The sequence below is a fragment of the Megalops cyprinoides genome, chromosome 11 (genome assembly GCF_013368585.1).
Source record: "Megalops cyprinoides isolate fMegCyp1 chromosome 11, fMegCyp1.pri, whole genome shotgun sequence".
NCBI lineage: Eukaryota > Metazoa > Chordata > Actinopteri > Elopiformes > Megalopidae > Megalops > Megalops cyprinoides.
Window position 1 is genome coordinate 18,494,592 of NC_050593.1, and position 16,922 is coordinate 18,511,513.

The 16,922-nt window shown below is 41.5% G+C and overlaps 1 protein-coding gene across 8 annotated transcripts in view; it reads right to left on the reverse strand.

The window, feature by feature from the left end:
- Positions 1–16,922, reverse strand: part of LOC118785974 (nebulin-like) — a 67,193-nt gene that overhangs the window by 17,646 nt on the left and 32,625 nt on the right. For 7 of the 8 annotated variants that reach the window (XM_036540947.1, XM_036540946.1, XM_036540945.1 and 4 more), the window contains 42 exons: positions 16,487–16,798; positions 16,190–16,393; positions 15,611–15,715; positions 14,827–14,934; positions 14,393–14,704; positions 14,100–14,303; positions 13,807–13,911; positions 13,578–13,685; positions 13,180–13,491; positions 12,826–12,930; positions 12,570–12,668; positions 12,065–12,166; positions 11,845–11,952; positions 11,053–11,364; positions 10,747–10,851; positions 10,513–10,617; positions 9,914–10,018; positions 9,629–9,736; positions 9,160–9,270; positions 7,969–8,166; positions 7,486–7,590; positions 7,175–7,279; positions 6,914–7,018; positions 6,701–6,808; positions 6,309–6,422; positions 6,015–6,212; positions 5,562–5,666; positions 5,149–5,253; positions 4,826–4,933; positions 4,408–4,515; positions 4,192–4,299; positions 3,722–3,826; positions 3,392–3,496; positions 3,027–3,125; positions 2,739–2,843; positions 2,519–2,623; positions 1,990–2,094; positions 1,432–1,536; positions 1,218–1,322; positions 1,012–1,116; positions 518–622; positions 82–186 (listed from right to left, as the gene is read on the reverse strand). In XM_036540947.1, coding sequence (XP_036396840.1) covers positions 82–186; positions 518–622; positions 1,012–1,116; positions 1,218–1,322; positions 1,432–1,536; positions 1,990–2,094; positions 2,519–2,623; positions 2,739–2,843; positions 3,027–3,125; positions 3,392–3,496; positions 3,722–3,826; positions 4,192–4,299; positions 4,408–4,515; positions 4,826–4,933; positions 5,149–5,253; positions 5,562–5,666; positions 6,015–6,212; positions 6,309–6,422; positions 6,701–6,808; positions 6,914–7,018; positions 7,175–7,279; positions 7,486–7,590; positions 7,969–8,166; positions 9,160–9,270; positions 9,629–9,736; positions 9,914–10,018; positions 10,513–10,617; positions 10,747–10,851; positions 11,053–11,364; positions 11,845–11,952; positions 12,065–12,166; positions 12,570–12,668; positions 12,826–12,930; positions 13,180–13,491; positions 13,578–13,685; positions 13,807–13,911; positions 14,100–14,303; positions 14,393–14,704; positions 14,827–14,934; positions 15,611–15,715; positions 16,190–16,393; positions 16,487–16,798 — 5,646 coding nt within the window. The remainder of the gene's footprint in view (positions 1–81; positions 187–517; positions 623–1,011; positions 1,117–1,217; positions 1,323–1,431; positions 1,537–1,989; positions 2,095–2,518; positions 2,624–2,738; positions 2,844–3,026; positions 3,126–3,391; positions 3,497–3,721; positions 3,827–4,191; positions 4,300–4,407; positions 4,516–4,825; positions 4,934–5,148; positions 5,254–5,561; positions 5,667–6,014; positions 6,213–6,308; positions 6,423–6,700; positions 6,809–6,913; positions 7,019–7,174; positions 7,280–7,485; positions 7,591–7,968; positions 8,167–9,159; positions 9,271–9,628; positions 9,737–9,913; positions 10,019–10,512; positions 10,618–10,746; positions 10,852–11,052; positions 11,365–11,844; positions 11,953–12,064; positions 12,167–12,569; positions 12,669–12,825; positions 12,931–13,179; positions 13,492–13,577; positions 13,686–13,806; positions 13,912–14,099; positions 14,304–14,392; positions 14,705–14,826; positions 14,935–15,610; positions 15,716–16,189; positions 16,394–16,486; positions 16,799–16,922) is intronic. The other variant, XM_036540950.1, reaches the window with a different exon arrangement.

A 16,922-nucleotide genomic window follows, 5' to 3' on the forward strand; every position in this document is an offset into this window, starting at 1 on the left:
AAATATACATGCATACAAGTTTTATGTATGTGGTAAAATCTGTTATCATCTGTAGTTTAGGCAATGTTTATTGTTACTTACATCATTGATAAGAGTGGAGGCAAACTTGGCAGTTTGGAAGAATGGAGTATCACTGGTATACTTGAAGTTGGCTCTGTTCTTCTCAAAAGATGATTTGTATATCCTCTGTTGGCCAAAGATACGATAACAATTACAAGATGGAAAGCACTCTGAAGAATATTTTGCAAACAAATTCAGTAGGATTTTACTAGTGCTACTGTAAATATACTGCAAGCTGAATTTCACTGTTTCTGTTCTGTGTCAGATGCAGAAAAGGAAGCAGACATGACACAAGAGGATGAAAACAATGATGAATATTTACTGGTCCATCATGGCCTAGCTGTGTCCCCAGGGCAGAGCTCCAGCAGGAGGCTCATGTATTCTTCCTCCACTGAAGTATAGAGGTGCCACGGACAAATAACATCCCCAGGCAGAGCTGCACAGTCAGGCTGCTTACCTCACTGTAGAGGTTCTTGTTCCTCTCTGCTTGCACCAGTTCAGGGGTATCCCAAACGTAGCAGCCAATACCCTTCAGCCAGTCCAGGTCCTCCTTGTATTTGATCTGATTGAAAGAGGTGGTGGGGGAGGATTATTTCAGAATTTCATTAATCTACACATTGATCAATCTTTGCTATCATAACATCAATCTCCATTACAACCAGGGCCATTTTGCACTCACTTCATAGTATTTAATGTGTTGTGGATTATTTATTTATGTAACTAGAATTGAAAAGTGTATTTTTACAGAATTAAATCAAAAAATGAAAGCCTTAAACCTATAGCAGAAAATGACATTTAGCAATAGAAAAAGGACTGTAAATAATGTAGTTGATAGTATAATTAAACAATTATCAATACAATTAAAATGAATAATAATCAAAATGGAGGTGACGATAAATGGAATTTATGTTTTCCTTTGGTGCTAACAACAAAGGAAGACATGACACTCACATTGCTGACGGCATCACCCACGATCCTGTGGTGGAAGAACTCTGGACGGTCAGGGATGGACCTCCACAGACCCAGTGAGTTTATGTACTTCTCTCTGTATTTGACCTGTGCATATCCAAAAGCGAGACAGACCATTCCATGAGGTTGAAGAAGTAATAAATCTCAAGCAGGCATTGTCACATTTATGCTTTCTGGGGTACACTTACCTCACTGATGTCGTCTGTGACCTTGCGGTGGTAGATGATGTCCAGAGCGTCCTTCACGGTGTGGTAGTGGCCCTTGGCCAGCTCGAAGGTCTCCTTATAGCGCAGCTGCAAAAAGGCAAAACAATATGTTAAGCAAACTTCGCACCTAGCACCGTGGTAAAAAAACTGATGGATTGGGTGGAGGGGGGCCCGGTTACAGGGATACCATACTTACATCACTGGCATTCAGGTAGGCTTTCTTGGCTCGCACCAGTATGGGTGTGTCAGCGATAGCGGTGTATCTGTGCTTCATCTTCTCATACTGACTCTTGTATTTATTCTGAATGGGGGGCAAGCAATCCAAAACAAATTACAAACAGCTCGGGAGAAAATATGTTGAACCATATTGAGATATATTGAGAAAAAAATATTTTTCAACCACACATTCTATCATTTCACCACCAGATGTCTGTGTAGACCTCAAAATGGAAGTAATTATGAAATGCTGGCCTCTCACACGAGGCTTCTTATGTGTTTTGTTGTCACTGTCAGTAATACAAGTCATTACAATACAGGTTGTTAGAACCTTAGCTGATAACATAGACATGAGGAAATCTTGGACTGTTGAGTGGCAATCTGTGTCTTAAAAAGTGGGCACACTGAGATGCAACACAGTATGAAAATACATCTACTCCAAAACTCGACTCTCATCCTAAAACACTGAGAGAGATGTGGTGCTGATTTACAGACCCGGAGTTAAACCCCTGCGCCTGCAAAGATGACAGAAACTCACCCCGCTGGCGACCACCTTCATGTAGCGGGAGTGCTCCATGGTCGGAGTGTCAATCTCTGGAGTGAAGTAGGCCCGCTCTTTGGAGGCCAGGTCAGTGTACATGTACTACAGGGTGGGGAGGACACAAGCACATCAGATCAATCTAGTCTCATAGCATATTGCTTAACATAGAAATTCACACAATACAGTACAGGACATTTAAAAAAAAAAACTTTTCTTTGAAATGCTCATTTACTATGACAGTGCTTCCCAGTATTTATATTTTTCTACTGTTACATCCAGGCAAGCCTATTAACATTTTGTGGATGCCACACATTGCTAAAAAAATTGACTTTATAGTCTTTCCAACATGTAATGTGTTTCACAGTGTAATCAGAAAAGATAATACTAGTCAGACCAGTACATTACACATGTGCTCTGAGTAGCAACAGTATAAGAGCTGAATTGCATGCTGTGCTGGGTTTAACATTAATGCCTTGTCAGTATCTTGCTTTGCATTATGGGTAAGGTTGCAATGGTTCCACTGTACCTTATTGGTCAATTCCTGTGCCCACTTGGCTCTCTTCATTTCCACACTGTCAGCTGTGGTTGTGCACTTTGTCTTCTGCTCATTGCCTTGGGCTCTGTACACCAGCTGAGGGAGAGAGACAGCACGTTGGCATCAGTAGCTGCTTATGAATTATGTTGTAGTCAGTAATATATTCATATATTCATTATAACACAGACGAATGTCCCATGTGACTACTTACATCGCTCATGTGGAGTTTGAGCTCCGCCACACGGTTGTATTCCGGTGTTTCAAGCACCACAGATGCCTTGCCATGCAGCTTCTTTGCCTCAATGGTGTATCCGGACTGGTGGAGTGAAAGAAATGCGTTAGTATGTAAGAGGCCCATACTCGTAGAATCAAAATATCACCACAGGACAGGCTCACCATCCCTGTTTGTGCACAAAATATACTTATATACTGTAATATACTGCTGTAGAAAAACGTTCTATGCACGAGGCTTGTGGTCACTAAGGAAGGACACACGTACCTGGAACTTGGTGATGTTGCGGACGTGCACCATCTCAGGCGTGTCGTACAGGAAGCAGCCGATGCCCTTTAGCCACTGCAGGTCTTCTTTGTATTTGATCTGTTCACACACACAAACACACACACACACACACACACGCACACACACACCTCAGTATGAATGCACGCTTGCATGGAACTTGTCCTTGTACGGCAAAGTTGTTCCTTCACTATTATTTAAGGAACTGTCGTTTTTAGAATTCCAGTGCATGTACATATTGTTTATACAAAGAAGGGCTCTATTAATATATTTGTTTCTGCTGTTTCAAGATATGACATGGAGGAGCATTTGGAGTGAGCTTAGGGAGGTGTTCAGAGGTATCATACATCACTGGTGATCTCATTGACGTGTTGGCAGTGCATCAGTTCAGGGGTGATAGGCATGGAGATGAGCTGTCCTCTGTTGTTGTAGTACTTCTCCTTGTAGCACAGCTGCAGAGGGCAAAAAGAGCTTTGTCATTTGCCGCATTCATGCGAGAAGCAATGTCTAAAAATAAATTCAATCTAAAAGCCACATTACATCAGTGGAAAATACTGAGAATGAATTCAGCCATATTCATAAAAGCACAGGAACTGTTTGTAGAGGTTAATTTTGTAAAAATATAAAGGAGGGGAAAGGGATGAGTGTTCAGGCCATGACAAGGTAGGCTTACGTACATCACTGATGGCCTCTTGGGTGGCCTTGACCTGTCTAATCTCTGGCGTGTCGTAGGTGGAGTGGATCTTGTCTTTTTCCTTCTCATACTTCTCACGGTACAGGCGCTGTATGGGGAGGGAAGGGCAGCATTCAGACAGAATGTCATCACTGCTCAAACTTGGATAGATGGTCTTTAGTTGTGAGAATTGTCAAAGGATTCAGTTTACTCATGTGCTGCACTTCTGATGCTCAGTTGCCACTGTCAAATCGATAATCCATGCACATTTTGTATTGTAAGTTATTTTATCTTTATGCATTTGGTAAGGTCTGAAATTGTCCCACTGACATATAGCAGTTTGTGTTCTTTGGTTATCAGGATTCAGTCTTGAGTAGGGTAACAGCATCTTCTGTGTTACTGTTAGACCTGGCCATATAATTCCTGTTGAAAAAGTAATGCTGTTGAAATGTAGGTGCATTCATGGAATCTTACGTTGTTGGTGACCTCGTTGGCTTTCCTATAGTTGACAAAGCTGACACCGTTTGGATCAAGGGTGTAGTTCTTGGCCTTCATTAGGTCATATGCTTCCTTGTACTTCACCTAGAGCAAAGGGACACCGTTGTAAAACAACAACAACAACACCCATAACTTGATGCACCTGCTACAACAAGAAATGTATTTCCCGATAATGATCAGTGAATCTCTTACATTGCTGCTAGTGATGCTGTTGGCCTTGGCTTGCTTGATCAGTGGAGTGTCCGCAGGGAGGGAGTAGCCAGTGGGCATGAACTTGTTGTTGGCATCTTTGTAGAGGATCTGAGAGAGAGAGAGAGAGCAAGAGTGAGATGGAGTGAGAGAGAAAGAGAAGGACAGTGAGATGGAGAGAAAGTAAGGAATGAGAACTTTAACTCAGCCTATTATTATATCCTCCCCTGACTGATGGCTTATTAGCCCTTGTAAACCTAAAAAGTGATGTCGTTCATAAAATTCGTAATACTTATTCTACCACAACATCAGCCACCCGCTAAGTGGGATTGAGGAGAGTGGGTTACATATGTTCCACACACAGCACAGTGAGTGAATGTAGTGTAAAGTGTAAAGTGAATGTGAGTAAAAGGTGACTTACATCACTCTGAATGTTGTTGGCCATCTTTGCCCTCTCCGTGTCTATAGTGACGGCGGGAGCGGTGTTGGTGCCCTTGATGTTGGCAGCATAATCCTGGCGGTAATGGAGCTGAGGACGGGAAGAAGGAGGGCAAAACATTAAAGACTGAACTAAAGAGTAAAGAGCATGACTTTAAAATCTGAACAGAATGAAAAAGAGTAAAGTTTAGCATTAAACAGAGAGGGAGTGATATTAATGGCTGAGGTATGTAAGCACTGTAGGTTGCCCTGAGGAGGGGCCTGTCTTTGTAAAAATAACCATGAGGAGACTGTCCTGATACTCACATCGCTCAGGTTGATGGCGCTCAGCTTGCAGGTGTCGTAGACGGGGGTCTCCAGCACAACTGAGTAATCCTTAAACTGCTCCACACCTTTAGCTCTGTATTTGTTCTGAAAGAAGAAGATTCATCCAGAAGTCAGATTTCATTCCTGTGATACCAATCTGAGTGTCAGAACTGTTCTGAGAAGGCTCAGAACAAAGGAAGGAAATAATGAGCATTGGTGATGTTGAGGACGTGATGAATAGGGAAAGAGGAGCTTAGAGGAAGTGAAAGATAGAAAGAAGATGATGTTAGGAGGAAATTAAGTATATGGAGTGAGGAACTTAAGGGAAGGGGAGGTGAACTTTAGAGGAAGAGTGAAGGTTAGAGGAAGAAGAAGTGAGGAGGAAGAGGGGAATACAAGTCCTCCGTGCTCACCTCGCTCTGCAGTTCGACAGCATGCTTGCAACGCAGGATCTCGGGTGTGTCCCACACGTAGCAGCCAATCCCCTTCATCCAGTTCATGTCGTCTTTGTAGAAGATCTGAGGACACATGGTACCATACACATTGTAAGTTCTGCCTAGTTGTACAACAAATAATTATTTCATGAGGCTGGACATGCTGCTAATGTATGTGTAAGTAGATCGGGCTTGATGGTAGGGAATGATCATGGCAGGAATAATACCTGCATGAGTTGACCTGGTTTGATTATTGGTTAATAATTCACATTTATACTGCTGCTAATGTTTGCATCAATGGGGCTGGTGTGATGGTAGAGCAGGATTGTGGTGCTCCTAATATTTGCATGAGCACATCTGGTTTGATGCTGGGGCAGGACCGTGTTTTAGGCTGGTTTGGTGGCAGGACAGTAGGGCGGGTGAGTCACTTACATCGCTTAGCTGCTCGTTGACCTTGCGGGCCTGGACGTACATCTGCATGTCAGGCAGGCAGATCCACTGGTGCAGGTACTTGCGGTAGTCAATCTCGCTGACTACTTTCTGAGTGTCGCGGGCAGCCACCACCTCCAGCATGTCGGGAGGCACGTGCACCTTAGCCTTTGTCTTCTCATACTGATCCTTGTACAGGCGCTGGGAAAGAGAAGGGCCAGGCAGGGAGTCAGGTTTAGAGTGGCAGGTGTGCGGCCTAAGAGTCAGGGCGGAAAGTGTGACTCAAAGTCCACTCACATCAAGGGACAGCTTGCCAACGCGGATACACCTGGCCGTGCTGGGATCGTCCTCCAGGGATTTGGGCAAGGTGTAGAGGAATTTGAATTTCTCATAGTCCTCTCGGTACTTTATCTGGACAGGTGAAACAAAGATGCAGTTAACAACATGCTCTTATTCAAGCAGATCAATAACACTGGCTGTGTGTATGTATGCCTAAAGGTATGTGCATACAATAAGCATGTGTGTGTGTGGGTGTGTACCCAATGTATGTGTATGCATGCTCATGAAGTAGTAAGAGTGGGAGTACTTTCATCTAGCTTGCGATCACCACACCAGGGGACTGCTGTGCATTCCTGGTTATTCCAGAGAAGTGTTTTCTTCCAGTGCTCTTATCTCTAGCTGTGACTTACGTTGCTCAGAATCACTTTCTGTTGTTTGGCATGGGTCAGGGAATGGGAATCCGGAGGCAAACTGTAGCTCTTGGCCTTGATCTTGTCCCAGGCGTCTCTGTATGATTTCTGGGTGACAAGAGGAAAAGTGTGGCAAAGTATGTGAAACAGAGGATTAAATTCAAATTAAATGAGTTAAGTTTAAGTAAATTCTATTTAATTTTTGTAGCTTACATTGCTGTAGAGAGACTTCAGGTTATGGCATCGTGCGTAGTCAAAGGTGTCCAAAATGGTGGTGTATATGTGCTTTTCATTGTTGTAAGCTTCCCTGTAGTTTAGCTGAAAAGAAACCAAAGAATACATTTGTCATACAATCTGAATTCACCCATGTATGCAGTATGCAGGACAAGAAAATGAATCAAATGTACATGCTCAATTACTTTCAATATTTAAATTCTGAAAAAAAAAAATCCAGGCATGACAGCTTAAGCTCACCTCACTGGCCCAGGTGTGGCCCAGGATGGCAGTGACATAGACTGGGGTGTCCGTAACGATGGAGTAGTTATTGAATTCTTTCTTTCCCTCAGCTTTGTACTTGAGCTGTGAGACAACAAGTTTGAAAAATGTCACACATTTAACATGAGAGATGATCACTGTTGCATAGATGTGTCAACAACATGCAGCACCATATATTCAAATTCTGGAACATAAATTAGAATTTCAGTTTTGATTAGCAAACAGTGCAGTTCTGCCTCTTTGACCTGTTTGATTATACTTATTAAATTTGCTCCTCCCTTGACACTCACGTCACTCTGCAGCTCGTAGGCCTTCTTGGCACGGACGATCTCAGGTGTGTCCCAGACGTAGCAGCCAATACCCTTCATCCAGTTGAGGTCATCTTTGTAGAAAACCTGATGGCCAACCAATCACAGCATCAGATGGCATTCATCTTGACATTACACCTGATACAGTATCTGATGTAAAAACGGGATTACACTATATGTTTGTCTTTTACTTTACAGCCCATGACTCAGCTGTGTGTGCCTTTTAAAATAAACAGTATATGACAGTTCAAAATCATGTGAGACATGACAAACCTTACACCTGTCTATAAAAACCACTGTAATGCTGTAAAGGTTCTGTGTGGTTACAGGCTTATTAATAAAGTTATTAATTTGACGGCCCCCCCCGACCCAAAAAAAAAAATTAAAAAGACATAAAAGAAGCAAATATATCTTAGCCTTCTAGGTGGAGACATTGAGCTGACCAATAATGAACAGGGAACCTACATCACTCAGGATCTCATTGGATGCTCGGGCACGGATGACGTCATTCTGGTCAGGGTGGCAGGTCCACTGGTGCAGGTAGGTGCGGTACTGGACTTCGCTTAGGATATCCTGGCATCGTTTAGCCACCACATGGCTTATCATATCGACGGGGATGTGAAGCTTAGTCTTGGTCTCCTCATAGCCTTTGTGGTAGGTTCTCTGTGGCACAAAAAACCCAAATATCATGAAATATTTTCCTTGAAGCAGGTGTTAATTCTATGGGCCTTACAAGTATCTAAGCAGAATCTAACATAGTATTTTTATATTTCTGGGCCTGGGTTTTCAGTTTCTAAAGCTATGCCTGTGAATTTCACAGATGCTGATTTGCTCACTGTAATATTCTGTTGTCGACACTAAGAAAAGAACTTAGAAGGTAGAAGTACAGGTATGTCACTACAGACCATCAAGTCTGCCTTGCACCATGTCACTTCAGGCATCAGTTCCAAAACAATGTTCTAAATTTTCTAATAATCAAATAATAATTAGTTTAATGTAACTTTGTAGTGAAATGCATCTTTTCTGCTTTCTCTGAAATTCTGATCAGAACTAGATGCAAAACCAAAATGCTGCTAAGTTTCCATTTTAACAGTAGTAGAGTTTTGACTTTTCACTGGGCAGATTTCGTGGTGAAAGCTGGCAAACATTGAAAGCACACTTCTTATTCAGGGAGGTACAGTGTTTGGTTCATTACAGCATCATTAGTGCATATTCCATAGAACTGTTATAGAAGGGAAGAGTCTGAACAGCAGTGTTACCTTATGTAGAGACACAAGTGTGACGTAGTTCAGGTTTAACTTGAACTGCAAGATTGTTACGCCGGATTGATACAGGACTATCACGATTGCAGGGCTACACCAGTATGACTGTAAATGCCTAAACTGAGAGGGACAGACTAATAATTCTCCAATGGCAAAACAGAAGTTTGATCCTTCAGTTTTCAGCATGGTTGTCTTTCTCATCATATGTTTACCAATGTACATTTTAATCCATAATGGCACCAAGACAAGCAAGAAAAACAGCAACTTCAGCACAGTGTCATTTTGATATTTTTTGACTGTCCCAATATAGCCAAGAGTGGCAGCATGCTACTTTTGACAATTGTGCTGGCTTTTTGCATGCTTCATATAGAGGCCTATAATACGTATGCCTCACCAGGCTCTTCATCTTCTCCACATGAGCAGCACGAACAACCTCAGGGAAGTCTGCAGCAATGTTGGCCAAGTAATGGCCCTTTGCCTTCTCATGGGCTGTCTTGTATTTCACCTGAAAGGGTGTCAAAAAAAAAATAAATAAATAACAAGTGGTCAGAATTTCCAAAAGCAGATAGGGTTTTTTGGTTTAATGACCCGACGAAGGCATTAAAGAAGTTATTTTAAATAATATGTCATTGCATGCGAGGAGATGAATACTTCTGTCGTACTCCTACTATCATTACTATTCTACTATAAAATAACAATGTACAACACTAGTACTAATGCTAATAATAATAATGCATGGTTTAACTGATTATTTTATCAATCAGTGTTTTGACAAGTAACAGTGGTAGTAAAATCTGAAGCAATTAATTGTCTGCATTTTTTTTGGAGAAGAGCTGTTCTAAAAATTTGCATTGATCACTCACATCACTGGCGACCTCCCTGTTGTGTTTTGCGCCCAGCAGAGGGAGGTATTGATGATTCAGCTGGTAGCTTGTGGCTTTGGTGCCATCCCATTCTGATTTGTAGGCCGTCTAGAGAACCAAATGAAGAACATCAATTTAAAAAAGAGGTTAAATACTAAACTGGAGCTGCAGTGCTGGATATGGTTATTTCCCCTAATTTCCCCTCATGTTCCAGATTTTCCTGGAAGGTGCAGTACAGGATAAATGTAGGTAAGTAGTATTTATGTTCATCTCCTGGATATGTACCTCGCTGATGTTCTTGGCCACTTCTCTACAGTGAGCCAGATGGGGTGTATCCTCTGATCCTAGATACTTTCCCTTCTCCAGATTGAAGGACTCCTTGTACTTCAGCTGTAGGATTAGAAAACAACAAGAGGACAGTTATAAAAACTTTAGATTAAACTTGACTACAATTACCTTTTCATATGTTACGTATGAATCAGTTACAAATGGCTCATCATGGAGACCTACCAATATTCCAATGAATAAGACTCTCAGATCAGATCAGATCAACTGTTCATCATTATCTAATTATTTCTTTGGCAAATGGGTATGATATGGTGTGATACATTTTAAGACATTTTTCTGTCATTCTCATAAAAGACTAGGAATTTGTGAGGCCATTTTCACAAATCATTCGTGGGCTAAAAGAACTCCAAATCTGTGAAAGATTAACAGTTATCAATTACAGGAATGTTTACATGGTTTTGTTTGAGTTTTAACTCAGAGATTCTTATCTGCAGCAATTTTAACTTTGTATTGCTTGCAGATTAATTTAGTCTATTAATTAGCCCATGAAAATGTGTTTTACGGGAATTGTGCGAATGATGTTCAGGAACACTTACATCACTCAGGTTGGCAGCATTGATCTTGGCCAGGACGATTTCTGGACGATCCACAATGAGGCTGTATTTCCCAAAGTTCTCCTGGGCATCTTTCTTATAAGCCCTCTATATTAAAATAGCATGAAAGAGGTACATTGTGAATTAGATCAGAGTACTGTGAAAGAGAATGCAATCACATTTTTGTAATGTGTAACGTTAAATCTTATGGTCGAAAATCTTAAAAATGGTACGTACGTCATTGAGGACCTTCTGGGCGTTTCTCACTTTGACGTGATCCACCGAGTCCATTGCCACCCAGCCACATCCACGGATCCACTCCAGGTCTGATTTGTAGACAACCTGAGAACAAAGCAGAAAAAGTTAAACATTGCCCATTCACACAGTCATAGGTATTGTACAGTGTCATTTCCATACAGAAGCCTAGCAAAATATAAACCCGCATCCATACAGTGGATCTGGCCTTTAAATTCTAAAATACAGAAAAAAAAGTAGAGAATAGAAAACAAAGGCCTTCATATCACTTTTTCAGCTTTTACTTACATCACTGCGAAGATCATAAGCTTTCCTGGCCTGGATGACATCATTCTGGTCTGGCAGGCAGGTCCAGTTGTGCAAACGAGTTCTGTAGTTATCATCATTGACTTGAATCTGACACTTCTTAGCCAGCTCGAAGGCTAGCATGTCCACTGGCAGGTGGAATTTAGTCTTGGACTTGTTGAAGTCTTTCTTGTATAAAGCATCACTGGCGATCTTGGCTGAGTTCAAAGCCAGCATGAGCAAGGGGTCATCTTGGATACTGAGCGCCCCAATGTGGTGTCCGACTTGCTTGCGGTACCCTGTATGGTACTGGTACTGTAATAGTGAATGGCAACATTTAGTAGGTGCATTTAAACTGAAAACAAACTGTAAAATGAGAAAGCACTTCAACACTATTCCTCTGGATTAAAGAAATCCCACAACACCTGTACCACAGATATTCAGTATGTGGACCACATATTCATCTGATTGTGTCTCACACTGAAGGTTCTGTCTCTGTCATAGTTGAAGCAATGAGTGTTGCTATTTGCTGGCTTGCTGTTAACATTCTTGAAAGGGATGTGGTCTATAACATACTAAGCATAGCAATGCGGGAATCACTGGAACCCCTTGTTACCAACTGGAATCTCATAAATGAGGAAGCAAGGAGGACAGAAGCAATGCCAAAGCTAAATATTTGGTCATAATACAGAATATCTGTGCTTGTACTTAAGTGACTGTTTTTAAGTCACACAATAGACAACACCTTGAACAAAACCATGGTCAGCTGGTCAGCATGACCTGCTGAGTACTTACATCACTCTGAATTCGGGTGGTGTGAATGCTCTGCTTGATGCCCACAGCATCTCCGGGCATGAAGTAGCTGGTGGCTTTTGTCTTGTCCCACTCTTTGCTGTACAGTTTCTGCAGAGAAGAAATGCAAAATAATCCTGAAGAATGGCTTGGCAGGGATTGGATACATTTACCATCAGAACCATGCCACTGCTTGCAATCAGACTGGTGGCTCTAGGTGTACCTGGTTGACGTTCTTGGCGTTCTCTCTCGCTGTGGCCAGAAGAGGGGTGTCCAACATGGTGTACTTGACTTTGTCGTGGTGCCATTTCTCACGATATTTTATCTGGTAAAAATAATCAATATATCATTAATAGTTTTCCATGTAAGCACAAGCCGCCTGTATTGCGCAAGTGCCCAAACATTCACATCATTCAATTTAGTTACAGATGTTAAAATATTTTATTATGAAAGCACTAGTGGTTACTTTTTAATCACTTAAAAACTCTCAATTTGCAAAGGTATATAGGAGCCCACCCCCAATCTTTGTAGGACTAATTTCTTATCTTATTTCATAAGGGAATACGGAAATAAGGAAATAAAGACCAAGGGTTAAAAGATGATGCTGATGGATGATGCGGTCCCTTTTATTTTTAATCTGTGCTGTAGGTGCCTACGCAGTAAAGCAGCTGCACAGCCTGAATCACCATGTACAAATTTCACAGGAGAGGGATGGAGCCATCACTCACGTCGTTTAGGACCTCAGCTGCATTTTTGGCACAGACCAGGTCCACCCTGTCCACAGGGGCGACGAACTTCTGCTCGTCCAGTTTGACGCGGTAGCCTCTCTGCATGATTGAGACAAACAGAAAATGTGTACTGTCTGCGGAACTTCAATAAGGTGCAACAAGTAATTCTACTGAGATGAAACCAACAGTTTATTAACAATCTCTTAAGTGTGACAAAACAGTCTTGTTAATGAGTAACAGAACAAACGATACTTACATCAGCGAGGATCTTCTGAGCATTCTTCACCTTTATTACTTCCACAGACTCATGTGGAATCCACCCGATACCTTTCAGCCACTCCATGTCAGACTTGTAGACAGCCTGCCAATGACAACGCACACCACTCCAGTCATCACGGCCTCATTCAGACGCATCCCAATACCATTGCTCTTCATTTCTCTGTTCCTGATATTTGCTTTTATCTTTTATATTTTATATTCCCATGAATTTGCAATGATATCTTGAAACAGTAATGAAAGTATATTTATGGTGTGTGTGAATAATTTGAATTTAAAAACTTTGCATCAAAAGCAGTTCTCTGAATGTTTTGCTGAGATCATTTCTACTCACATCACTCTGAAGATCATAGGCTTTTCTGGCTTGGACAACATCACTGGAGTCGGGCAGGCAGGTCCAGTTGTGCAGGTAAGTTCTATAGTTGGCGTCATTGACTTGGATCTGGCACTTCTTGGCCAGCTCAATGGTTAGCATGTCCACTGGAAGATGGAATTTAGTCTTGGACTTGTTGAAGTCCTTCTTGTACAAAGCATCACTGGCGATCTTGGCTGAGTTCAAAGCCAGCATGAGCAAGGGGTCATCTTGAACGCTGCGTGCCCCGATGTGGTGTCCAACTTGCTTGCGGTAACCAGTCTTGTACTTGTACTGCACAGAAAGAGTGTGTGAATTCACATTTTCGGTAAGTGAAGAAAACTGGCCCACACCACTGATGAATAGAAATGTGCACTTACATCACTAGCAATATCTCTAGAAGCTTTGGCCTTCAAAACGGAGACAGCATCTTCTTTAATGTGGTACGCTTTGGCTTTCTGAGTGTCCCAGGCGTGCGTGTATAATTTCTGTGAAATGTGAAACAACATCCAGATTCAAGTTAAACTTCACATGGGAATATAGGTTTGTACATAAAGTGCAATGTTTTGGAACCACAAAAGTGAAGTAGTGCATGGAAACTGTACTTACATTGCTGATATTGATGGAATTGGCCTTAGCCAGTTCAATCGCAGGTGTGTCAGGCATGATATGTATGGAGGTCTTGTCCTTCTCCCATTTTGCTGTGTATTTCATCTGTGCAAAGAAAAAAAATGTGAGACAGTTAATCTCTCTTTTGCTCTGGTAGATGTAGATGTTCTACATATTTTTGGTCTCACATTTACAAATTCTGATCCTATAAGCTCTATTGCTGTAAATTTACTTTCTAAAGACAGAACCAATGACTTCAGTTAGTTACAGTAGGACGGAGAGGAGGTTCTCACATTGCTGAGGTTGTCAGCATTTTGCTTGGACAGGACGATGGCAGGCAGGTCAACGACACTGGTAAACTTGACAGTGCTGGGATGCTGGCGGTACAGCCTATCATTGAGGATGACCTGAGCATTTTTGGCTTTGTTGACATCCAGGGAACCCTGGGGCATCCAGCCACAGCCTCTTAACCACTCTAGGTCAGCTTTGTACACCGCCTGAAAGGCATAAGGATCACAGTGTGTCATCAGTTCCCTGTGCTTCAGAAATGAACAAAAAATTCAGTTAGCTGGAAAAAAAAACTCACGTCACTGCGCAGGTCATAAACCTTCCTGGCTTGGACAACATCATTTGAGTCGGGCAAGCAGGTCCAGTTGTGCAGGTATGTTCTATAGTTGGCATCATTGGCTTGGATCTGGCATTTCTTGGCCATCTCAATGATCAGCGTGTCAACTGGGATATGGAATTTAGTCTTGGTCTTGTTGAATTCTTGCTTGTATAGAATGTCGCTGCCAATACGGGCTGAATTCAAGGCCATCATAATCAAAGGGTCATCCTGGATGCTGAGTGCTCCAATGTGATGTCCTTGTTGTTTACGGTAGCCTGCTTTGTATTTGTACTGGAAAAGCACAAAGTAGAATACTGAGCTACATGCATTTAGTATTGTATTTATGAATACCTTAGAAATCCAAAACTGAGCATTTAACATCACTAATGAGTGAGGAAGAAGAACAAACTTACATCACTAGCAATATCCCTGGAGGCTTTAGCAGCAATGACAGAGATGGCATCCTTGGGCAGGAAATAACCTTTGCGGATAACATCTGCAAAGCCTTCTTTGTAGTGTTTCTACAAAGGAAAAAATGGCCGTTAGTGTTTATCTTAAATTCATCACACAAAATACATTGTAAAATAAATAATACAGAATATCAAATCATCATTCAGAAATGTAAGATTACTTAAACACACGTGGATGAATAACTACTTCAGCCAGAACAGATGATGCATACTATCTAATAATGCATATTTTTCGGTGTTATTACGACAATCCCAGGAACCATTCATTGCTTTTCTCGAACACCTGTGACAAAAGAGTAATAACTCCATTCAAAAAATGACTGTTTCTTTCCCTCATACCTTTTCATTTTAACAAGAAATTCCACAAAATTCTATCTGTGTGAAAAATGGTCATCATAATATTTGTAGACAAGAATGTCCATGCTTTTATTAAATACTGTTTTGCACGTGACTTGAAACTTTTGGGACTTCTGTGCTTTGAGGTAAACCACAAAATGTTGACCTCGTGTCAAACGAATCTGACACGTCCAGAATGATGATATGTATATAGAATAAAGAATTAGTTCAGTTATTAACTTACTCTTATTATTAAATAATTTCAGTTATTATTTCGAGTGGTTGTCAGAATTTTACATAGAGGGATATGGGATAACTGCAAACACTGTCAGAAGTCCAATACTGATGACATAGATCTCGTTCGGCTGCTTGTAGCTGTGATGCTGCATACCAGGCTGGTGTTGAGCTTGTTTTGCTGGGCCAGAAGAATCTCGGGCGTGTCGGGCATGATGTGGACTTTGGTCTTGTCATTCTCCCAGGCCTCAATGTAAGCTCTCTGTGACCAAGGAACAGGGAGTATGTGAAGTGAGAAGTGCCGTTCCCACATTAATGACACTTTATATGCTAGAAAACATTAAATGTTGGTTCTTTTTAACCTCATTCTGAACCGAAAGGTACCAAGCAAAGTACAGCATGTTTTATGTCGCTAATACCAAATCTTATTATTTGACAATGTATTCTTAAAACACAAATGCCTTTATTATATCACAGACTTTAATATTAGCCAAATTAACAATAATTCATAAATTTGTCCCCAAACATGAACAAGGGTTGAAGTAATGAATATGAGTAATGGGACAGCTGAAGTAACTGAGTCCAGTAATTACTCTTAAAAAAGATTTGATATAAAGCTTGTGCTCAAGTTGGACATCCTGTTAATGTAATTGATCTGTTCTCCACATGCCACTGATTTCTAAACTGCTCTTTTATTTTGCAGTATGCCATTTCTTCACACTTTGGGAAGGTGTACCTTGTTCATTACTGCAGCATTGGCTTTAGCCAGAGCAATGGGCATTGAGTCCGTTTTGCTGGTGAACTTGAAGTTGCTTGGGTGCTGGCGGTACTTCCTTTCACTCAGGATCTCAGCTGCCTTCTTGGCTTTCTCCACATCCAGTGACCCAATGGGCACCCAGCCCACGCCCCGCATCCACTCCATGTCAGCTTTGTAAATAGCCTGGGTCAAAGGTCGGGATATAATGGAGTCACAAACTGAGGCATCAAATATACATCAGACACATTGACACTAACATTGTCTGGCTGGACTTACGTCACTGCGCAGGTCATAGACCTTCCTGGCCTGGACGACATCATTGGAGTCCGGCAGGCAAGTCCAGTTGTGTAGGTAGGTTCTGTAATTGGCATCATTGACTTGAATCTGGCACTTTTTGGCCAACTCAATGGTCAGCATGTCAACTGGCAGGTGGAATTTAGTCTTGGACTTGTTGAAATCCTTCTTGTACAAAACATCACTGGCGATCTTGGCTGAGTTCAAAGCCAGCATGAGCAAGGGGTCATCTTGAACGCTGAGCGCCCCGATGTGGTGTCCGACTTGCTTACGGTAACCAGTCTTGTACTTGTACTAAAAAGCATAAAGATCTATTCAGTGCTTGTCCTTATGTCCATTATAAACTTAACATTGCATTTTTCAAAGTGTGAAGAAACAAATGTACATCCCTGATAAATGAAAAAAGTAAAAATTTACT